The 24,686-nt window shown below is 44.4% G+C and overlaps 1 protein-coding gene across 1 annotated transcript in view; it reads right to left on the bottom strand.

The window, feature by feature from the left end:
* The window catches only part of Skor2 (SKI family transcriptional corepressor 2), a 31,934-nt gene extending 8,768 nt beyond the window's left edge, over positions 1–23,166 (bottom strand). Inside the window, exons 1-5 of the mRNA XM_055622928.1 lie at positions 20,566–23,166; positions 19,542–19,602; positions 18,966–19,037; positions 6,543–6,608; positions 6,065–6,163 (exon numbers count right to left, since the gene is read on the bottom strand). Coding sequence (XP_055478903.1) covers positions 6,065–6,163; positions 6,543–6,608; positions 18,966–19,037; positions 19,542–19,602; positions 20,566–23,166 — 2,899 coding nt within the window. The remainder of the gene's footprint in view (positions 1–6,064; positions 6,164–6,542; positions 6,609–18,965; positions 19,038–19,541; positions 19,603–20,565) is intronic.
* Between the last annotated feature and the right edge of the window lie 1,520 nt (positions 23,167–24,686).

Genomic DNA, 24,686 nt, shown 5'->3' with positions numbered 1-24,686 from the left:
GTAACTGGTCTCTTCTTTTTTTTTTTTTTTTTTTTTTTGGCATTTGCCTTTCTATACGATTAGAATTTCTTCCCCCAACCCAAGGCATATATTATCATTTATGTTTGAGAAGCATCCAAACCCTATTTTACAATACCTCTACATGTACCTCTAAATGTGATGAGGAAGTCTTTACAGTAGGGGGGGGGTCAGTGAGAGGGAGGGGGCGGGGAGAAGGAGTGCTGGAGCAGAGAGGTAAACAGCATCCTGGGGAGAAAGCAGGGAGGGGCCCTGAAGGTGACTTCACAGGCTGCAGCAGAGGGAAAGGAGGACATTGCAAGAACCCTGCTGTCCATCAAACTACTCTCCAGCTTTCAAACAGGCATTACGTTCCTTGTTTCTGGACCCTTGTTTCTGCTGTGGTCTACCCTTACATCAAGTACCTTCATTTTCCTCAAATCCCAGTTCAAAATACTTCCTCCCTGTACAAAGTCTTCCAACTCTCTTGACTCTCCTGCCAGAATCAGTTATCATTCTTTTGCACTCTTCTAGCTAGCTGCCCATACCCCTACTAACACATCCATAATATGTGTTACTAGTTGGAATACATCTGTCTTCCAGCTTGCTACATGGTAAGGTCACAGGACAGGAAGTTAAGGTTTAGAGACTTTAACAGCCTCTAGGCCCACAGCAGTCCTCAGAAGGCGGCAGGGGAGAGCGACAGAGTGGAGAGTGGAAGAACAAAGCCTATCGCCAGGGGGCCGGGGCTTTGGCACCAATAGTAGGGGCCCTGGACCTTCCTTAGGGAGAACAAGGTGGAAATGATGCCCCTAAGGAATATTCTTGCTTTGGCATTTTAAGATCTCATGACAAAGCAAGCTGATTTGGTCAGGGGCAAACATCCTTTCTGCCTTTCCCATGCTGGGGAACAGGAGTGCTTGATTCTGATATGCTCTGATGAACATGATAAGCTGCTGTGTGAGGAGTGAGCAGCTAGCCCACATCAAGAGACTCTGGAGTGTGTCAGAGTCCACAGTCTGGGCACAGGGCAACATGAGAACCAGCCATGACAAACTTCTCCCAAACGGCCTGCCCCAGAACTTCCACATAGCCACCATGTTTCCAGACACAGACTGTTTCTTTCTTTTTCTTTTTCTTTCTTTCTTTCTTTTTTTTTTTTTTTTTTTTCTGTGAGGAGAGAATTTCACAGTAGATTCCTCTTTTCATTCAGTGATCTTCCCAGAGCAAAGTGAGAGGGATGAGGATAAGGGGTATTCAGGAGCTGGTTACCCAGATGGGGCACTACCCTGGATCCTAGAAAGTTCCAGGGAGTAGGCCAGAACAGCAAAGGGCAATTTAGAGTGGGATGATGGCAATTAGACTTTCCCTAATTCACTCTCAATGCTCTGCTGTGCTGTGATGAAAACAGTTCTCTAAAAGGTGGGGGCATCAAGGGTTAGACAAGTGGTGAATGCCCGTTCTCAGATTGGTATGGGGAAGGGTGTCAGCGGCAAAAGGCCAACAGCAAAGTATTTATGAATCTTTTTGTTGTTGTTTTATTTTGTTTGAAACCAGGTTTAGCAGTTTAGGCTAGCCTCAAGCTCATTATGTAGCTGAGGCTGTCCTTGATCTCATGGTCCTAATGCTTCTATCTCCCCAGTGCTGAGATTACAAGCGTGCAGTACTACACCCAAGACTGACGGCCTTGATGAGGCAGAAGTTGAAAACTTCACTCTGAAAACAAATTTACATTCAACTTCCCACAAAACACCATAGTTAACACTTAAAGGTAAGTTTAAGGGCTTCTGTTTACATGTCAAACAACTGGTATTTTACTGTTTAAGGAGATTCGGCATGGGGGAACTGTATCTCAGGGTAGAACGCTTGCCTAGCATGCATAAGGTCTTGGGTTTCTTCCTCAATATGGGGGAAAAGAAACTCCTACAAACCAGTAACAAAGTAACACATCAAAGAAATGTGGAGGGGAGAACATACAATAAGGGTTCATTGTATATTCATTAAAGGTTGATAAACAAAATGTGGTCAGCTTGTGAGCAGGGGAAGGAAAGGGGACAAAAAAGACAAGATGTCACATGTGTTTCCAAGCAACTGGAGCACATACTGCTGCCTCCTTTCTGGAAAAGGACTTGAGATCTCAAGAGATCCCCAAGTTCAGGCCCGGCAGCAGAGCAATTCATGTAGGGACAGCACAGAGAGATGATAATAGTCTTGTGCAAAGACAATGCCGCCCTTTGTCTGGAACTCGGACAAGGCTGGGTGTTCAATGTGCTTATTTCCTTTCACATGTGAGTACTGTATTTATGTCATTTCTCCTCCAACTCCTTCCATCAGCCTCATTCTCCCTCAAATTCATGGATGCTTTTTCTTTAATATATGTACCTCTTTAATATGTATATATTTCTCCTTAATATATACCATATATACACTTTCTTTTATATATATAATGCACACACATAAATTGATTGATATATTAGAAACAACCCGCTGAGTCTATTTAGTCTCATATGTATATGCTTTTAGGGATGACCACTTGGTATTAACCATTAGGAGGCTCATCTTAAAAAGATCCACTTTATCTTCAGTAGAAAGACTGAAATGCTAACACATTAACTGTTTTTAATTGGGGAAGGGTTGGCTAGGCAACAAGATTAGGAGTCACTTTCTTCTCTTCCCCTTGTGCCTCGGTCTAAACATGTGGATGACTTTTGAGTTTAAAAAATCGCCAATCCAAAAAGGAAAAGCATGTTTAAACTTCGTTATAGTCAAACGTCAATGAAGGTGTAACCCGAGATGAAAAATCACCAAGCTTTTTTCTCTACCAAGAGGCACCTGAGAAAGTCGCTGCAGAGCAATGTCAGCCAAAGTGGGGCAGGGCGTGGCATGGCAACTGAGCATACTTTTAAAGCGCAGTTTTCCAAACAGCAGCAGTGTCCAGCACGTATTCCTGGGACCATGAGTAAGAGGAGTACCCCCCTGGCCCAGCTGGCTCACCCAGAGGCCCTACTCACAGAGCAGTAGGCACACGGCTCATCAACTTTACCTTTTATCACTGTTTGCAAACAACTCTGGGAACTTTTGAGCTGTCTGTATTTGGGGATCCACCCCCCCCCCTTCCAGAAGAAGCCACAAAAGAGACAGGAATGGAGGAGGAAACCACTAACTGTAAAGTGAGTCCTAGTCACGGACAGAGGATGTGGACAATTGGATTCGTGTAGGTGGCGCTGAGTTCGTTTTCAAGAGTAAGAAGTACCTGTGGGAGAGGGCTCTGGGGATGCTCAGTAAAGGGTATGCTGAGTTCAACCCCCAGAATCCATGTGACAATGCTAGACATGGCTTCATAGATAGGTACTTCTGTGACAAGGAGGCAGAGGCAGGAGGATGAGCCAGTCTAGTCTAATTCGTGAGCTTTGGGCCAGCAAGAGATCCTATCTCAAAGGAAAGGGATTTCCTGAGGATGACAGCCAAGACTTCCTTCTGCCTTCCACAGTCTGCGTATTCGTGCTTATGCTCCCGCACACACATTTGTCTGCCTCCGAGAAACATACACACATACAAAAGGAAAAAAAATATGTAACCAGAAAATACATTTGAAGAGTGATCCTTTATGAGGTGGCTCTTCACCTCCTCGGGCTACAGATGACCGCTATTAAAGGTACCTAACGTGAGCCAAGCGCATGCATGACGCTTTGCGTGGGTTGTGTCATTTAATTCTTTCATCCTGAGAGACAGGAATTATCTGCCCCAGTTGGCAGTTTCAAGGTCTCGAAACCAGTAAGGAGAAGTTTGCTCAGGTGTGGTAGATTTTAGAACCTGGATTCCTTAGGGCCACACCTGATTGCTCCTCACCTGTGTCTCTAAAGTACAAGGATTTCGCTTGAGACCCTGAGGGCCTCTCCACTGGTGTAAAAGGCTTTCCATCTCTCCTGTGCTTCCTTCTGGTGTAGCTTTTCCAGAGCTCGGGTTTTTCCTTCTTAGAAGGGAAGGCTGAGTCTGCAGGCTGGCCTCACCACCGCTATACTTAACAGCACATAATGTGAATTTTCTGTTTTTGTCATGTGAGATTGTCTTTTTTGGTGTGTCTGAACCATGCATTATTCAAAGTCGGGTTTACACACACTACCTCCTTGGTGAGTGGAGTAGGTTGCAGATTTCTGACACTGTAGAATGTTGTTTACTGAAATACTTCTTACATGTGGCAGTCACAGACGGCCTCATATCAACTCAGATCAAAATGATGACTCCTAGGTCTAGTTGATTCATTGCAGGGTTTTTGTGGCAGTAAAGACTGGCCTCGGGGCTGGGCTATGCCCTGGTCCAGTCTAACATTGTTTTAATCTGTGTGGTTTATAGTAGACTAAGGGCAATGTAGAAGAATATATATTACTGTGAATTACTTAATCCCTTATACGATTATTAATTAGCTGTTATTAATAGAACAAATTATGATCACACTGGCCTCATGGGGAACTGAGAGGGCACTTTGGGGCTTAACTGGATATGAACCCATTCTGCTAGATCTAAAAGCAGCGATTCCTTAACTCCGTAATTAGATGAGCCTGAGATCAGCCTGGCCATAGCTCTTTGCTCTGGAGACCAGGCTACACTCTTCCTTTAGGATTCTAGAGCTTCACAGCTCAGGTTTTGTGATGTCCACAGTACGTGAGACATGCTAGTGTTCTAAAGAACTGTCTCAGAAAAAAATTAAGTTTACATAATTTAAAAAATACTGGTGTTGGAGAGATGGCTCAGTGGTTAAGAGCATGTACTGTTCTTGAAGAGTTCAGTAACCAAGCTGTGAAGCTCACAACTGTCTGTTAACTTCAGCTCCAGGAGCATCTAATATCTCTGCTTTCCTTGGGTATCTGCACTCACATGCACAGACCTACACACACACACACACAGAGACACACACACACACAGAGACACAGAGATACAGACACACACAATGAAAAATAAATCTTTAAAAAAATGTTTGCATGCTATTTCTTTTCTTTCCTTTCTCTGACGAGCATAATATGATTAAATGAAACTCCTAGAAGCCTGAAAAACTCTCCCAAGATGCATTTGTTCCTGTGCTAGCTTGCCCACGGCACGTGAATTTTACATGGATACCTACCATGTAGCCTTTCTAAAAGTCTATGGTTCTGGGGGGCAACGGGGTAACCTGTTAGTTTTCCTGCTTCGCATCGCTATGGAATTTCATGTTAAAGTATACTGAGAGTGTAAAACTATTAAAATTAAATTGATTTAATCATGGTAGTGCCCCTTAACTCTGGTTTTTCTCTCTTTTGGTTCTATTTATACAAGGTCAAGTGTGGCCTAAAATTATTAAATAGAAAATTCTAGAAATAAACAATTCATACATTTTAAATAACTTTTATTATAGTATAGATGCTTATAATTGTTCTATTTTTGCCCTTGGCTATTTTTACTAATCTCTCACAAATTCCTGTGAGAAATTAAATTTTCTCACAGGAATGAGACTAGAACAGGAGAAGACATGGAGAGGACTTGAAACTACCTGCAAGTTTCATGCATCCATTGGTTGCTGCCTGGCATAAATCTCCAAGTAAGGAGAGCTACTATTATCAAATGGATTCATGGACACCAGCTTGTTTAAATCTTCATGTTTATACCTATCGCCCACATCAGCGGCTAAGCAGAGCTATCTGAGAATAAACGGTAATTGTCCCTTTGTTTTTCTTACTTCAGAAAATGATAATTACCAAGGAATTGTATATTAAAATATATAATCTGGACATATTTAAATATGTGAACACATTTCATACTGAGTTATGTGTTTACCTGCACATTTTAAAATGTGTTCACCCACAGCTACCCATATATCAGAGCATAAATAGCAGGTGCTCTTTTGAGAAATTTTACCTTTGAGTTAGTTTTAAGCACAGATCAGGGGTTAATGTGTATGAGAACTTAAGCAGAGCGTGGGACGGCTGTGTGGGCTTTGCATTCAGCCGCTTCTTGCTCAGCCTCACACTCTTGAACCTAAAGATAGAGATTCCAGCAAACATCACACACAGAAAGGAAGGAAAGGGCTCCTTACTGAACACCGGGAAGGATGTGTTTCCTTTTAACACTTGGAATTCTTGTTCCAGTCGTCTTCGTAAATCTATTTGCTCAAATAAAACCTTCTGAAGTTCCTCTAATAGGGGGAAAAAGAAGAGCCATTTTACTAATCTTTACAAATAACTCTCCAGAGAACTGTTATATCTGGCAATTTGTTATTATAAGACAAAATATTTTCCCAGTTTAAAAAGTGTTGCATAGACATGGGATAGATTTTGTGCAGAAATCCATGAATATAAATCAATGTAATATATTATTTTAAAGTATTATATTACAGTGTCATATATTGATTGATATGTATGCATTAATCTCAATTATATCCACCCAATGGTCCATATATTATTCATATGTTGCTTGTCAAGCTTAAAGTACGGTGCAGAACAAAAATATCTCCTTATTATCTCTGTACTCTTTAAAAGCTAAGAGAAGTGTACAAGACTTAGATTTGTCTTTACCTTTCCCCATATTTTCTACATCCTTTTTGAGTGAATGAGGTGAATTGGTATCTTGTATGTGTTCACCTAAAAAAAAAAAAAAAAAAAAAAGGAAAAATATTAGTTTGCATGGACCATTTTCCCAGAGTTTTTCTTCTTTCTTTTTACATCTAGAAAAGAGTTTATTATTTAACATAAGCTGACATTAGAAATTCAGAGGACTACATGCTATTTTTGTGAATGGGTACCATCGCTTTGATAGTGGAAGCACTCTAAAAAAACAAGGTAGGGCAGGATCACTGGAGTGAGGACGCCTGCTCTCCCTGGAAGGCTCTCGAGACTGGCAGAGGCAGAAGTTTCCCAAAATTTTGGTACCCCCAAAATTTGGAATGCTGAAAAAGGAAGGGGGCGTTGTCTCAGCAGAACAGTAATGTATCTGGAGGCTTTCCTGGTCATTGATAGCAGGCTGAAAGAAATGCAGACTACAGCAGAGGTGTGAAATAAGTTATCTGTCAGCGTGTAAACATTTACTTACTCAGTGAGTTTCACAACTATTCACCTGGGACCAATAGAAATGACTGTGGGAGCTGAGGGTGCAGCCCCAGAGCTCAGCACAGGCCTTGAAAGCACCCGGCTTCTGCTTCTACCCAGAACCTGAGCCAAACTCAATAAGCCAGCCATCTATATTCTGAATAAAGTTTAGATATTGCTCTTGTGTGCTTACTGTTTGCTCTGTGCTCACTAGAATAACAGCAAACTAAATAATTCATTTATCTACAGTAAATTGTGTGTTCATGAATCAGAGAGCCCAAATACACCAAAGGTTTAACCCATTCCTTAAGCTAATTAGATGATTGTGTTTTCAAATTTCAAGCTAATTTTTGTGAGAGCCACGTGTGACTGAACATCTGTTTTTATCTAAAGAGGCGTGGTAATGCGGGTAACCTTCGAGAAAGTTTTATGGATTTTTTTTCCACACTGGTTCCCAGAGGTGAGGCTGCGCCTCTGCGCCTGCAGATCGCTGAGCAGGGGTTTGCCTGCCTCCTCCTCCTCTTCACCCACTACTGGAGGCAGAGCTCGCTCTCTTCTCTACAGCCAGCCAGTAGCTAACTCGGGGCTGGACATACAAGAAGCCCTCAGCAAAGCGCCTTCTGCTGTTACTAAAGGAACCCCAGGAGAACATAAATCCTAAGTCACGGCTCCAGCCAGAATGTATCACTTCAATTCTCTGCCTGCTGTTTATTCATTTCCCTCGAAAAGAAATGGAGTGTAATGGCCCCTTGGCACTTGTTGGAATACTGGGAGAAGTTAAATTTTCTATAAAAAAAGAAACAAGATTTCCTTCCAAAGCAGCAGCCTATACCACGGGCAGACACCTGTATTCCACGTGCTGATTGCAGTGTGTGAGGGAGCACATGAAGGTACACATTCGTCCCTTTAAGGACTTCTATACATTCGTTCATATATTCCCAAATATATGCATGCTTGGGGGTGGAGCCTAAAATATCCTTCACACTCCCATGTTCCTGAATGCCAGGCATTCTCTACCAAGTAGGAGCATATTCACACAACTTCATTCTGATACATCTGGAATTTGACCTCTCTCTACAGTCTCAAGTACACTCTTGAACCCTGACAGCTTGGTTTTTTCTCCTTATAGTGAGGAACAGGCCTGTGACGTATCCCAATTGTAGATCTCAATAGAAACTTTAAGGAATTCAATCCTCTACTAGGAAAGAAATAGGTTGATAACAAATCATTAGTCTGTAAACCAAGCATGGTGGCATTTTGAAATGAAGATAAATTTGTATTAGGTACAGGTCTGCCTATATAGTGTCAGATGACCAGTACAGAAATTCCCCACTGATGCGATGCTGAATCCCAACAGAGACAAGCAAGCAGGTACCTGTCTCCATGCTTGCTCATATGTGGTGAGGTGGTGCTGACCATTCAACACGCTCACAACCTAATTTTCCAAGGCTGACTCAGGTCACATGTGAATGCTCTTCCAGAAGCCATGTTCTTACCATGTTATAGACCAGATTTTGATTCACTAATATATTTTGAGAACTGTTAATCTTGTATTACATTTCAATTGGGTGAATAAATTAAAAAATTAAGATATATAAAACCATGTTTTCTTGCCCCTTCATAAGTACTAGCATTATATGCACAGAGAACCCCTAAATCAATAGCTAATAAAATGGAAACATACTACAGGACTACAGGAAAATCCACTGGTGATGTTAACAATGGGCTGTTCTTTTCATCGGCTCTGTGTAGGTTTTAGTAACATTTTGCGTTAGTGTCTATTTCAAATAGACATTTTACTGCAATTTCTGAGCAAAAATGGCCAATTTAGAGCGTAGACGACATAAACACCTCTTTTACACTGAGGTTCTCTTAAGTGTCTAGGTGTTGGGTAAACAAGGACATGGAAGCAGTCTCAGCTGCGCTTTGTGCATCTTCTGCTGGACTGCCACTCTTTGCATTACTGCTAATCTGTGAAAAGCAGATTGTTAATGGTGGTTAAAAATGACCTCTGGGAGCCTGGATGTTTGTTCACCATTACTGCTAATGTTTTCCATCTGGTTAAAAAAAAAGCAGTCTAGTACTAGATTAAATAAATGTGATTTAGGGGACAACGATCCTCCAATTTTTATAAATATTCCATCAGGTTAAATGCATTTCACTTTTCAAAATTAATGAATGGCTTTGGAGGCATCCCAAAATTAAAATGCTTACCTTCTTTCCCCTACATTCTTTTAAAAAATATTTACAAAAAGAGATAGTGAAGGAAGCTTGGAGATCCCAGTGACTTAGAGACAGAAGACAGAACATTATACAGGGGAGGACTTTCTTAGAGGCTGGCCTCAAACCTGTCAGGCACAAGAAAACACAAGTGGTTTCCAGTGGGGAAGGAACGAGTCATTAGCGTACAAATGCAGTGGTGGATGGCTGAGAACCAAGGCTGCTGCTGAGGGCTGCGCCAGCCTCTCCTGGAAACTTCAAGATTCCATGAACTGTGCTGACCCCAGTGGAAGGGGACAAATCTCATCGCAACCAAAAGCCAAGGCCTGGGCACATGGTTTTGCTTTCCATTCTCTTTGGGGTCCTTTCATCCAGGTGGCCTGATATTCTAAGAGATGTTCCATCCCACCATTGGTTTTACCCGCACTTAGCCACTCAAGACAAGAGGGATGGATGTGAGAATGTGCCATCCTACAGCATGGATTAGTCATAAACAGCAAATGAGCAGGGACACAAATTGACACGTATATACACATCAAAAGAATGAGTCAACAAATTCACTAGCATAACCATTATAGGCTCAAGAGTAATCACTTTCTCTTAAATATTGTGGCATACTCTTGTTTAAGAGCCTGTACTGGATTCCCTGGTCTTCACTGGGAGGAAAAGTCCACTCTAATTCCTCTGGAGTTTCCAGGTCTTCTTATAGCTTGCTGCCTTGTTCCCCATCTCCTCTGTCTCTATTGCCAACACAAATCATTTGCTGCATTCAGGCCTGCATTTCTCTTTGTGGACTGTTTTGCCTTGTACTGTTGGTCTTGCCTGGGCTCTCTGACCCTCTCCCCACTTTCTATTCCAAAGCAAAAGGCCATTTAAGTCTCCTTGGCATGGATTTAACATTTCTAACTCTCCAACCTTCATTTATTGAAACCCTAATTTTCGAGATGACAGTTCGAGGCAGTTCAGCCAATGACGTTGATTAGGTCATCAGGGCTGCATGGGATCAGTGTCATCTTCAGGGCTCTGTCCCACCACATCCTGTATAGTTAGGAAATAGCTGCCTACGAATCTTCTAAGAAGCTCCCATCGGATACCGAGACTTCACAGCTCCAGGAGCTCAGAGAAATAAAACTGTTAGGTATTTTTGTTCCAGCACCACGGCAGGACAAAGATGCTACTTCCATGAACAAGTCCCACCCACTTCCTGGGCTTCTTGCCTAAGAGATTTGCTTTCTGAAGGCAACAACACTGACCACCCTACCTCAAGGAAGGTGCAAATACATTCCACAAATGCCTGCTGTACTGTTTTATTCTAGTTTGTGAAAGAAACATCAACCAGTGATATTGTAAATCTTCGATTATCATGAGGGCATTTAAGCTAATTTTTATAGTTAAACCTAGCTCTTGTAAGTGAAAAAGTACGTTTTGATTGATTTTATAGTCAGACTATATCAGGCTAACTATATTTTCAGTCTATTGGGAAGTTGGCAATGTCTCAATTAAAAATAAGTTTTGTTCCTGTCTGACATTTTCAAAGTTTCTATGTGAAAATATATAGTCTAAATTCTAGCTAAAAATGTGGAAAATATTAATAAATATATATGTCTGCCACGGCTTCCAGTAAAAATATCACATATATTAGGATTCATTTATTTTATTACAATAATAATTTCTTTTCATTTTTCTATATATGTTAATGATTTATTTTAAAATTATTTGCTAGAGATGAAACCTAGGGACACATGCATGTTAGGCATGAGCCACACAAATAGATGAGATGCATGTTCTGTTGATGGTCATAGGACAGGGAAAGAAGCTAATAAAGTAGATGCCATGGAAACACTCCCTGGTAGCTAGCCTCACAGTGCTGGAAATGCTATGCAGGAGGAGGAACTCCATCGGTGGTCTTATCCACACTGGACCCGAATACTGCTACACTGGCCAAGATGTGCCCACTGGTGCAGGAGTGGCAATAGAGGCAACAAATTGCTCCCCTTATTGGGTTTCAGGCCTGCTCTACAGGAGAGAATTTAAGCCTAGGATTCTAAACATGGTCCAATCCCTTGTCTAGGGAACTCATTTGGCCCTAGGGAGAGAAATCATCAATATTGTTGTGTTTTCAAACTCCCTTCTAATCATTTCCATAGATGTGTGTTGCCTCCAGGTCAGAGACGTGTCTTACTGAAGTGGGTAGTGGTCAATGCAGAGACTTAAACCTGCTTAGCATGCTGAGAATAAGTGACTGTGGGGGCTCGGCCCTAGATGGGACACCTGTCTGCATCAAATATCATCCCTACCCACATCTCAGAGAATACTGAGGAATAAGAGCTAGAGAGAATGTTAAGAGCCAGATATCAGGAAAAAGTGCTACAGATGCTGTCTTCTGGATACGACATGGCTGCTGCACACATGGGCCCACAGTAGCTGTGGTTACCCAGAATCTGTGCAAGAGCAAGCCAGTTCAGAATTCCAGCATGGAATGTGTGGAGGGACCCCAAGTTCCCTGGCTGTGAGTAAGGAAGTGTCACATTCTTTTAGGAGTGCGGAGACTGGTTGGTTTTCTAAGCCCCAGTGGATGATCCTACTCATTGCTGTTTTAACAAACAAATAAATAAATAAAGAGGACATGAAGTTGGGAGGAAGATTTGATGGAGGATTCTGGGAGCTGTGAGGGGTGGATATTTTCAAAGAACATTGTATGCATGTATAAAAATTTTCAAGGACTAAGTACAAAATTTTAAAATTTGAGTTCAAGAAATGAAATCTAAACATTGTAACCTGAGTGTTCAGGTTATATGCCTTAGAATGTAGGTTGTCTTATCTGTATGAAGCACAATATCAAATGCAAAGTCTTAAAATAAGGAGTAAGAGATTTGGCTTTTCGTATTCCTTCTACTGACCCTCTACCCCACTTGGTGTCCTGCTCATTGGCTTAGCTAACTCCCCAAATTCTTCCCTGAGATACAAACAGCAGCACCCATGGGCTCTGCCAGCCAGCACATTGCTCCTCCCAATACTGTTACTGAGAACACTTGGTGAAAATATTTCTGGAGACCACATTCGCTTGCACAGGAAGAAAGCATACGTCCCTTGGAAGGTCACTTCAAAATAGAGTAAAAAAAAAAGATTTTGATTTGGGACAGTATATATGAGATCCACCTGTACGCTAACATTCAGATGATGGGTGGTACCCAGCAAGCAAATGCTTCAACAGCCCCTGGGAACTCGTGCACTACCGTCTGTGTTCTGGTGCAGGGGAGCAGACATCTCACACATTAGAGGTGCCGATGGGCACTGTATGATGTTCCCAGCACACTGCCACAGTCTCTCCAACAGCACGGACACTCCACCCTTTCACCTCCCGGCACCCTAACCGGGCCCAGCATTACCAAACAGGACTGTTGAATTCTCAAAATAAACACTGAATTTTAATAACTGGTCTTAGCTTTGTAATCTAGCTTAGGACTTTTCTACACCTTTTCTCTTTTCCTTATAATGTGTCTTAGAGGTGCAGGTTAGGTTGAGTCAAAATTAATCTACAATTGGAATAATGAAAAATTTAGCACAACGTGTGGTTTACAGGGTTTTTAAAGGATCCTTTGCACGCAGGCATAAGAAATCAATTATGGAGGTCAGGGAGATAGGTTAGCAGGTAAAATGTGAAGACTGAACTCTGGATCGCATGCACCCACTTGAACGGGTGGATGTCATGGCCTGTATTCCAGAGATAGAGAGGAGATCCCCTGAACATGCTGGCTAGCCAGACGAGCAGAATCAGTGAGTTTGGGGCTCAAATGAGATGGACAGTGATCAAGCAAGACACAATGTTGGTCTCTAGTCTCCACATACACACACGTGCCCTCACATGCACAAAAATCTAGCTGCTCACACACAAATTACACAGAAAATATTACAACATCAAATACATAGGAAGCAAAATTAAATAACTTTCTCCTCTGTCAGTGGAAAAGAGTCCTGCTAATTTGTTGGTGTTACAGCTACACTATACTTCCTGTGATGATGGCTCAAAGAACAAACAATCCCATTTTTTTTATATATATATACATATATACATATGTTTATTATATATACTATATGTATGTATATTACTACTCCCCTATCTTTGACTTGTGACTCTGGAGTTCATTCTAGGTTTCTCTTAGAATTGAGCTAATGCCATGTAAGTTAATGCTATGTAATATTTGTATTTGTTTGACACTTATTTATTTCCTTTGTGTATGTATGTGTGTGGTCGGGAGCACGCATGAACGTGGCTCATGAACACAGAGGTCAGAGAACAACTTGCAGAAGGTGGTTTTCTTCTTTTACCATCTCGACAACTCTTAAGTTTTTTCTAGAAAGCTTTTCATTACTTTCTATCTCTTTGAGTTTCACATAAATTTTTTAAAATCATTAGCATGAAGAAAAACATTTCATAAATAGAAAGTAGATGTCTGAAATACAGGGATCATTTAATTGTTATCTGAAAGAATGTTCATAATAAAGAATGTTTAAATTCTATAGGCAGACAAACTTAGCTACAAACTTACCCAAAGTTCCCTTACAAGTGAGAGAATTAAAACACAGGCCCACTACTCTGGCTTTTAAGAATTTCTTTTCTTCTGCTTTTTTTTTTTTTTTTTTTAAATCATAAGCCTGTTCTAAAATCCAATGGAATAATAAATCAGAGTACCTCATCTGCTATATATTCATGAGAAGTGTAACTGCTTCTTACTATTCTTGGAAATCCATCCACAGCATATTAAGTACACTAGAGAATCATACCCGTGGAAATAAAATTGATTTTAAAACTCCTATACATATAACAAGATGCAGCCGGGCTCAGAGTCCGCAGGTGCTGGCATTTCTACAATGAGAGGGATTGGAAGGCAGGATGACGCCTCTGTCCCTCATTTCCTTGACCTGCCATGGCTCTGAGCTGTCTCACCAGCTTACCCCATTGCATTCAATTTCAAATCACTTAACTTCACTCAAGTTATTCAAAGCGGAGATGTGAAACCCACTTTGGGATTGCAAGCGAAATCCTGTCATCTACAGTTTTGAGTTGGTAATATTTTGACCAAGCTACTGTCTGTGTAATTCTGTTTGGCTTGTACTTTTAAAATGCTACTGCTTTCTGGGGAATTTTGGTTGCTGGAGACGATCTTGTTCGGCCCCTGGAATTACTCATGGTGCAACATCTATTATGTACGATGCTTTTCCAGAGAGGAATTGAAAACCTTGGTTGCAAATACCAACAAATAACTTATCAATAAGGCTGAAGCTGGGAGTAAAGGTGATCCTGAACTATGGGGAACAACTGCTTCCCAGAAATAAACTGCGGATAAACGGAATTTATAGTAGGGACCTGTTAATGCAGTAACTGCCACCGAGGATACGCATGTCTGTTTCTTTACAGAACCACTGAAACTTCCTGGTAGTTACATGGGTGAGTACCATGAGAATGAAAAATTCATATAAAAACAAACAAAAACTGCCCACTGATTAAAAAGTGGCAGTTTAAAAAGTGGTTTTATTCTCCTATGTTCTGCTTATGCAAAGGAATTAAATTACTGCAAGTCTTAACAAATGATGATTGAGTTAAATGCTGGATAAACAAACATGGTTATGAAAGCACCACCCCCATGGTATTATTTTTTTTCTATCTGGGTTTTGTTTTAAGGCAAGTTCTCACTAGACAGCATGGGCTTGGTTGAAATTTGTGGTCCTCCTGTCTCAGCTCCCTAAGTACTAAGATTATAGGTATGGCTTATCCAATATCCAGTCATATATGTGATGCGGTCTAGCTGGTTTGTCTCCTGCACCTAGACAGAAGCAACCAGAGGGCAGAGACTGGCATTGCTTTACATATCTGAATCTCCAGAGTTTGGCAAACTACCTAGCATGCAGTGGGCATTAAGCTAAGTGTGGAGCAAATGAGAAAAATGCATGGACTTGTGTAATCAAGAAAGCCAACAGTTGTCACAGGGAGAGAAATCTCTCCAAGGATGAGGTGGCACTGACTGGGTGCAGCATTTGTCTGCTACTGCCTGCAGCAGCAAGCCACATACACTCGCAATCGGTTTGCTTTGTTTTAGTTTTTGACATTGCCAAATTGAATAGAATCTGGTTATGATTATATAAACTAATACCAAAACACAGGTGCCCATTCTTGGATTTTGTCAGTTGTATTTCAACAGGAGACCATTTAGAAGTATTATAAGTAAGGGACAGCTGAAGGCATAGCATACTAAGTCCCACAAAACCCCAGCCTCTTCAACCTTCTGAGGTTTTAAATTCTACATCTAAAGTCAGGAGTGGTGGCGCCTACTGGTATGTCAGCTCTTCGGGAGGTGAGGCATGTGGCTTTCTTGAGCCCATGGATTTGAGAACAGCCTGGGAAACAAAGAAACTCCATCTCAATACAGATTAAATGATAAATGAAATGAAGTAAAATTTCAAAGGAATAATAAAGACGAACTTCTTGTGGTCCGATGTTCTGGTATCAACTCAACAACATTCACCAGAAAGTTGCATATTTCAGTTGTGTTTTTATCCTTCCAACATGCTTCCCATTCTCCCAGTCAATACAAGATAATAATATCATATAACCTACTACCTACATACTTCCCCGAATAATATGAGGGTAAGATTGAGATATGGAAAATCGATATGGAACAAGCTTCTCTGGGAATCTGTGTCAAAATAATTATTGCGAGAAAGGGACTAACAATAGATCAATAGTGTGAGTAGGTGTTATTACCAACGTAACTATTGACTGTGCTGCCCTGAGCTCCAGGAACCATGGAATGTTTACATGAACAGGGATCCTGGCTGCACTTTTACCTATGTCCTTTTAGCATTTGTGTTTTCATCTGCAAACTAAACAGTAGTGGATCGAGGGGTTTTATCCACTTGGGCTATCATTCTCAGGGTTTGAGGGCATGCCACAGCTTACTGGCCTGAGTGGCTGTGAGGATATGAACACTCTTTCAGGGAAGCCAAGAAACTTCTTTCGAAGTCCCATCCAAGTCAAAGAAAGGCAAAAGATAGAAATTCGGTTTTTAAGAAATAAGAGCCTATGAACAGGAGTGGCATGAAGAACCTACAACACCAAGGGGCTCGCTTGTCATTAATACATTTACATTCTTATCCATTCGTACCTACTGAACTTCTAGTTCAAAAGTCCTTATAAAAATCCTGGATACAGTTGCTAAATGCAATGCAAAAAGTTAAGCTTTCTAAAGAGAAACAATCTCAGATTGTAGAACCTGGATTCTCCCACTAAATCCATGTAAAGTTTTAAACATCAAATTATCCATAGTTTTATGCAAATCATTGCTACCTCTTAGAAAGCTATGCACATTTTACATTTTTATAGCATATAAAATTCATTTTTATTCCCTTCAAAAATTATACCTAAAATAGAGGAAGAATTTAGCAGGGCAGACTCAGAATAATTAGTGTTTAGTAGCTAACGTGTGGCGTCTACTGTGAATCATTCTCTAAATGATCATCTACATTTTGTATTAAATACATGTATCCTGTAATTCGCACCACAGACTCACCAATGGCCAACTCCAGAGTCAAAACCTCCAAATATAGGCAGTCAAACAATCTGAGCAACTAATGCACACAATCATAATGTTATTAACTTTAACGAGCATAACTAGATTTAAAACTAATCTAATTAAGAAAAGTAAAAGGAAAAAGGGGGGCCCATCTCCTGCCCCTGAAAGGGTTAAGCTGTTGTATAGTACACAGCCCAGGCCATTCTGCCAGACTCCAGGCCTCACGGAGCCCACTTTGTATGCAGTGGGGCTGCATACAAAACAAGATGAGCCAAATAAAAGTCCCCCGAATTAAGTAAGTAATTAATACAAGCACTAGGATATGACAGCAGCTTTTAGACTCTTTCTGAGGTAGTCTGTTGGAATAAAGAGGAGCAGGAATTCTTCAAGTGCTCCTGGCTCCTCCAGCACAGACCTAGCAAGAGCTTCTATCCACTTCAGCTGCTGGAACAGCTCCACTTCATTTGCATTCACCAGACTCCACATAGAATCCCCTGTGTAGTCTCCTGGCATGGAAGAAATTGGGCTACTTTTAAACCTATTTTTAGCTGTACCGGGCTGCTAAATGCCATTTGATCTGGGCCTGAGGAATGACACCAAGATTGTTTCGTATCTATGAATGCTGTTTCCAGTGGCTATTAATTCCTACACGTATCAAATACACAAAAGCAATTGACTATCTAGGAATGTCTTGGAAATGGCAAGATATTACAGAATCAATGGAATAGAATTATAAATGCTTCTTGTGTGTGTGTGCAAACCAATTAGAAATTCCTTGGTAGCAATTCTTTTCATTTCAAGCTTCAATTTTGAGGAATATCACACTAGGGAGGAGGTAGTTCCCAGGCAAATATCCTTGCCTTTGTGACTTTAGATTGTCACAGAAAAATCCACATTTAACAATTTTGTCATATTAGACACTTAGAGAAAATTTGTAAAAGGAAGTTTCATAAATTTTCAAATAGCATGAGGTTTCAATGCTGGGAGCCAATAATGATAATTTTAAATGTCCTAACAGGTAAAGACAGAACATGTAAAATGACAGTATTATGTATTTCATGCAGACTTAACATAGCCACTAACCAGCAAGCACAAAATTATTCTTAGTGTTTTTTGGCATTGTCAACCAAATTAGATATTGAACAATATTTATAGAATATATTAATAAAATAATTTGGAATTGTCTGCTAATATAGATGTTTCTTTCCATATACACAAAACATTTTCTCATTAAAATAGAAATATGCCTTTTGCCATTTAGAATATTAAGAAGTTTCCTCTCTGCAAAAACAAGAACAAAGATTTGAAGATCCTTTTTTCATTGTATTTTGCAGTTATATAAGATTTCTTCAAGATCCTATTTTCTTTATTTCTGCGCCCCGCACCACCCTCTCTCCCTCTCCCTCACTTCCTGGCTTGCTCTCTCTGTCTCATTTGACAGGCAAATTTGCAGACATTGCCGCAGGATAACAACCTCGTTTGACAGTCAATTAACCGTGAATAGTCAAAGCCAAGGCAGTTTGCATTACATAAATGGAAAATTAGATTCCTTTTTCCCAAGAAACAAAACCCTCTCCTTAAGACACTGCAATAGACAACTTAGTATCAAAACTTCTAATCACGTCTTTCCCAAACCCCTTGGAGACATTTAGCAATCAGTAAAAGGTGGTTTCATTTAATTTGTATAATGTAATTTTTGTAAATGTATTATACATTTTGTGTAGAGATCATTATCACGGAGATAATATAAATGTTGGCAGAGATGTCATAAAACACCTTTAATGTCTTTCTGACAGATATTAAAAGCAATAAGCTGTGATCCTTTTTAATGGAAGGTTTCTAAGAGAACATTTCAATTATTGTCATTTTATGCTTTTGCAGCCTGTTTCATTGTGTAACCTGATATATTTCTGAATTTTCTTCTGAAATATGCCCAGCAATTAATAATCTTATTGCTATTAATGTCACTGCTTTCCTATTTGTGTTTTTCTTAGTTATATCTACTGGGAATTGTTTTTTTCTCTAGCTTTACCCTTGTGCTAAATATCCAGTCTTTTGATTATGAATATCCACCCCTGTCTGTGATCTGACTACTCATTCCCCTTGTTTGTTCCCAGCCTACCTGATCTTTCTCTCCAAAAGTCTCCAGAAGAATCAGAGTCTGTGATGAAAAAGCTGTGTTCCTTGTTCTTATCTAGGACCAAAACAAAGCATGAAATCTACAAGTGACCAACTGACAAGCAGAACAGAAAGACAGACATTCAAGAACAGAGGGAAGGACACTCAATTTATTATGACTAAGTTTGAGAGTGACAAACTTTAAAGAGGAACAGCCTGAAGGTTCTACATAGACTCCAAACTGCTGGACACTATTCAGAGAAGATAAAGACATGTGTGAACGTTAACATATTTATATACTTGTGTGTGTGTTGTGAGGGCTGAAGTCACTGAAATGCAGAGAACGATCCTGAGTTTGGGGACAGTAGTACTATTATTTTAAAACTTGCCATTGCTTGGACACTACAGAATTGTTGCCCTTTCAGATATAAACTGTGCTGTCTAAGGCAACAGTAGAGCAGTGACAAAACCTACAGAATGGTGGATGTGGGGACATAGAGGTGGGGTTAGGAAGGCTTGACAAGAGCCACAGAAATGGATGGAGGCAAGGAAGACAAACAGTGGCTCACTTCTGCTTTACCTGAGAAGTTGTCATCCTTTGTAGATATAATAACTTGGTTGTTTTCCTTAGGTTTCTGATTCTGTGTGGACAAGAATTAGACACACAAATCAATGCCTGGATTAAACCATATGCTAATGCCAACAGTCAGCAGGAAGAGGCATCAATAAAAGCGACTCCGTGGAGCCTCAGGAGACATAATTTTTTTTGATGATCATCTTCTCTAAATAGCTTTTATTCTTAAATCCACGCATGTGCCTACATATACATCCACTATGCTTAAGAAGTAACAGAGATTAATTAGATATATGCTAGGTTAGCCCCTGTAAATAAACACATCATGCTATTTGTCAAGTCTACGCTATATCAGAACAGATTCACCTCTGTCTGAGGCCTTGGCAAATGTTTCCTTTTCAAGCTTGAGTGAACACAGCATGCAGAGCCATTTAAAGGTAACTTTGGTTTCTGAGGGGTCCTGGGTAGCACTTTTCAGTTAGTGGAAATGGGGCTTAGGAAAGTCTTGCTAAAGACTCTCTTGATTTTCAAGACACATGACTTTATAGGTGCACCCATTCTGGCTTGAGTCAAACAGTAAAAATAAAAGGGAATTTAGTGCTCAAAATCAACACATTTTCAATCTTTTGAAAAGAAACTAGGCCATTGTAGAGGAGACACTGAACTCACTGGAAGAACAGAGAGAAGGATTTTGTCACACCGGTCTCAGTGTCTCTCTGGTGAACTGGGGGCCAACCGGACTTGGGTTATGGTGTCTGGTCCAACCTAAACTTCTAAAAGCAGTCAGTCAGCTTAAAGCTAGGAGGTGAAGGGAGGTCCTAAGCCTCAAAAGGCTTTATCAGGAAAAGGCCAGGAACCATATTTTTGTGGAGGAACCTGGCAAGAAGTGCGTGCTCCCAAACACACAGAATATTTCATTTCTGTGGGGAGGTGTAGCAGTTCATCTTTGCTGCGCCTATGTAACTGATTCAGCCTAAAGGAGCATTTAAATAATAATAATTATCTTGAAGCCGCCTAAAGGGATATTTACATCTTTGTATGAGGCCTCCTCCTCCATTGATGGATGGTGGACAGGGCTGCCCGGCCTGCTGCCTCCACCGCCGCTCGCTTTCTGGGGGGCCAAGGGTGGGGGCGGGGGCGCCGGCAAGTCCGAGCCCCCGGGGTCCCCCAGCTTCCCATCCTCCTGTAGCAGCCTGGAGGAGTTCAGCGCTAGAGGGAAAGCACCCACAGCTGGCGTCGTGCGGTCCCGGCCGCTCGCCTTCTCCGACAGCCCTCGGGCCTGGAGGAACCGACCAGCGCCGACCAGGGAGTCTCCGAGGAGGACCCGGGCCTCCTCGTCCTCCTCCTCCTCGTCTTCGGGATCCCGACCGTCCTCTTCTTCCTCGCCCTCGAGCGGCTTGTGGCCCTCCACATCCACCTCCTGCTCTTCCTCCTCGTCCTCCTCGTCCTCTGAGCTGTCCTCGCTGGGGTAGCTGCAGCTGGTGCCCTCCGGGGACAGAAGGCCTCGGTGGGGCGGCTGCGGGGCCAGAGGGGGCGGCGGCGGCGGCGGGGGCGGCGGGGCTGCGTGGTGGCGCTCCGCCCCGGGCTCCTCGGGCTGCGGCTGCAGCAGCAGCAGCGGCGACGGCGGCTGCGGAGGGTGGTGGTGGTGGTGCGGGTGGTGATGGTGGTGGTGGTGGTGGTGGTGAGCCGGGGCCGGGTGGGGCGCGCCGGCCGACGCCCCGTGCAGCTTGGCCAGGCTCTCCGCGTCGTCCTTGCCGCCCACCGGCCGGAAGGCGCTAGAATGGTGGTAGGCGGCGCCGCCCGCCTTGCGCCCCTCCAGGAGGTGCGGGTGATGGGGCGCCGGCACCCGGGTGCCCGCGGGGCCGGCTCCGGACGCCCCGGCCGCGGCTCCGGCCGTCACGCCCGCCTCGGCCGGGGGCGTGGAGCCGGCGCTGCAGTCCCCGCCGCTGCCGCCCGGGGGCGACTCGAAGAGCGCGTCGCGTGCCCCCGCGCCCCCGGCCGCCGGGGGAGCCGAGCCGGGGCCGTTAGCCACGACGGGCGGAGGCTGGCCCGGCGGGGGCGCGGCCTCGGCGCTGCCCCCCGCGCCGCCCGGCTCGGCCAGGTCCAGGAAGGCCTGGCGCAGCAGGGCCGGGCTGTCGCCCAGCGCGCAGCCGAGCGCCGACGGCGGCTGCGGCGGGGGCTGGAGGTAGGTGGGCACGGGCAGCCCGCCGGGGGTCCGCGGCGGCCAGAACATGCAGAAGGGCGGGTAGAAGGCGTCCTTGCGGCCCGCGGGCCAGAAGAGGCCCGACAGGCCGGCCTTGGGCGGCGCCCCCGCGCTCCCCGCGCCCGCTCCGCCCAGGGCCTCCGCCGCGGCGCCCGCGTCCTCCTTCTTGTGGCACAGGCCGAAGGCGGCGGCGGCGGCCGGGAAGGTGTAGGGGTGCGGGAAGAGGCCTCCGCAGCCCGGGAACTTCTGCAGCACGCCCCCGAACGAACCCTTGCTGGGCACCGGGATGACCGGGTAGCTGCGCGCGCCTTTGGCGCCTGCGGCCGAGCCGGCCCCCGCGCCGGCGCCCACGGCCGTCACGCAGCCGCCCCCGGCGCCCCCGGCTCCCGGCCCGGCGCTGCCCGTGGCCGCGGCCACCGAGAGGCTGGCGGCGGCGGCCGCGGAGAGGCTGGCCGCGGCCACCACGGCTGCCTCCTGGAGGGAGTCCTCGTCGTCGTCGAAGCGGGGCCGCTTGTGATGGGCGTGCGGCGCCCCCGCCAGCTCGGCCAAGGGCGGCGGCGGCGGGGGCGGGGGCGGCGCCCCCAGCAGGTGTGGGCCCAGCAGGCCCCCGCCGCCGGCCACCGCGGCCGCCGCCGCCACCGCGGCCGCCTTGACGGAGCTCAGGGGGTGGCAGGCCGGGTGCGCGCTGGGCTGGGGCAGCGCGCGCTTGCGGCTGCCGCCGTTGAACATAGCCTTGACGTCCTCCCAGGCGAAGACCAGCTCGTCCTGGGGGCTCTTGTCCGTGAGCTTGAGGTGGCGGCGCCAGGAGTTGAAGTTGGCGGCGTCGGGCTGCGTGTACTTGGCGTCGGGGGTGCGGTGCGAGTGGAAGATGAACTTGTTGGGCGAGAAGTACATGTTGCAGTAGCTGCACTTGATGCACTTGGCGCGCGAGCTGTTGTAGCGCGCGGGGATGAAGCTGCCGCGGCAGCCCCAGGCGCACTCGTGCGACACGTCGAACGCGAAGTTGTCCGGCAGCTTGGGCGGCCGGTTTTCGCCCAGGAACGACTTGCACAGGCGCTCGGCCTCGCGCTTGGTGATCATGCCGCAGCGCCGCGACGAGATGGGCATGGCCCCGGCGCGCCGCAGGATCTCCAGCTGCACCGGCGTGCACTGCACGCACGTGATGCCCAGCGCCACGCGGCGGTTGTGGATCTCGTTGTAGCTGAAGTTCTTGAGAAGGGTGTTGGAGATCTGCGCCAGGCACAGGCGCTCCTGCCCGTCGATCACCAGGGATACGATGGGGATGCCATAGAGGATCACCTGGCCCACCTGGTTGGGCTTGAGGTTGGCGTGGCCCGGCCGCGGCTGGCTCAGGGCGTCGGGCTGGAAGGCGCTCGAAGGCGATGCGAGTAGGATGTCGTTGGGCCCTGGCAGTGGGCTGGAAGCCATCTCCACCACTGAAGAACGGCCTTAGCGATCCGGGTTGGCCTTGGAGACTGGAAAGGAAAGGAGAAAGTTGATTTGAACCTTCTCGGTCTTAAGAAGTGGGATGGGAGCTAACTGCAAATTACACTAGCTTCTTGCCTTGGTTAAGACATGGTCATTACCAGCAGAGTGAGCAAGTTTCAGGCGCGCAAAGGTCATCTTTTAGAATTCCCCTCAAGGTTGCCATTGAGAAAGTTTAGCGACGCGGAACTGGCAGTTTGTCTTGTGCCCTACTCTTCTCAAGTAAATGCTATCTTTCAGCCGTTTGTCTATTTGTCTTTTTATCCATTTCAGCAAAATCCCAAGAAACTTAAGACACCCCGGATTTATGAAATGGAATGATCGTTGGGACAAGATTTGTCTCCTATAGGAATGGGAAGGTGATGACTGTTGTTGTCGTTAATGATTATACAAATCATGAAGAACTTGGGCTTGGCCATTGAAACCCAAATTTTGAGAGAGAAAGAGAGAGAGAGAGAGAAAAAACATTCCGATGTGCATGGAAAAAATAATTTTGCTTAAAAAAATTAACCCAAACATTTTAAAGACTGATTTTTTTTTTGTGGTGTCTGTGGTTTCTTTGCAGGGAGATTCGCTACTGATTGAACCATTGCTCATTAAAGCAAAACGAAATTTCTTCTTCCCCTCTCTTGCTTTTAGGTGTTATTTTGCTTACTCTAATTAGAAAATTGAGGGATGGGGATGAGGAAAAGCTATGCGCATGATTGCGCCAAAACAAAGTACGTTGTTTTCAAAAATTCAAAGACCCGTTTCATGAGCTCAGGGTTTCCAGTTCTAGTGAGATGGACCAGGAAGTTGGAGACACAAACTTTTTTAAAAGTGCTCTCCTGTCATTTTTATACAAGGTACGAGTCAGTACAGGCAAATATATTGAACCCAGAAGCGCGTAAGGAAACAGCTCTTGGGGACCATGAGCGGCCGAGGTTAAAGAGTGTGCTCAGACTCACACAGCCAACGCTCGTGACGTTTACACCCTTAGCTTTGTCCGTATCCTTGTATGTGGGGAGTGCTCAGCCGGAACCATAGTTTCTAGATCAGCCATGGGCGCACTGAAAGGGGATGTAAGGGTTCCGTCAGAAATCAAACTCCTGTTTTCCCGTGGTGCCAGCTGGGTGCCCCCAACGGGGAAAAATAAAAATCCATTCAGTTGAAAATACAGAACAACAGGCAGAGGAGAGAAACCCTCTCCTCAAGCAGGTTAAACGGTGCACTCCCCAGGAAGCCCAGCAATGGTCTTCTGCTAGTCACTTGCTCCGTGTGTAGGCCAAAGCTGTCCTTTGCCCTGGAAAGTCACCAGTGGCCACTGCCTGGCCGCAAGCTGGATTTTATTACACCGATCACAGAGAGTACACTAACCGATCCCCTCAACCAAATGATTGCAGGCGTGTTCCTTCTTTGGGTCTCCATGACATCTGGATGACCTCCTCTGACCTGCTGCCCGGGGAACCTCAGCAGGCTTTACC

The sequence above is a fragment of the Psammomys obesus genome, unplaced genomic scaffold (assembly GCF_907164565.1).
Source record: "Psammomys obesus unplaced genomic scaffold, mPsaObe1.curated_primary_1811, whole genome shotgun sequence".
Lineage (NCBI taxonomy): Eukaryota > Metazoa > Chordata > Mammalia > Rodentia > Muridae > Psammomys > Psammomys obesus.
This window is presented reverse-complemented; position numbering and strand designations above follow the sequence as displayed.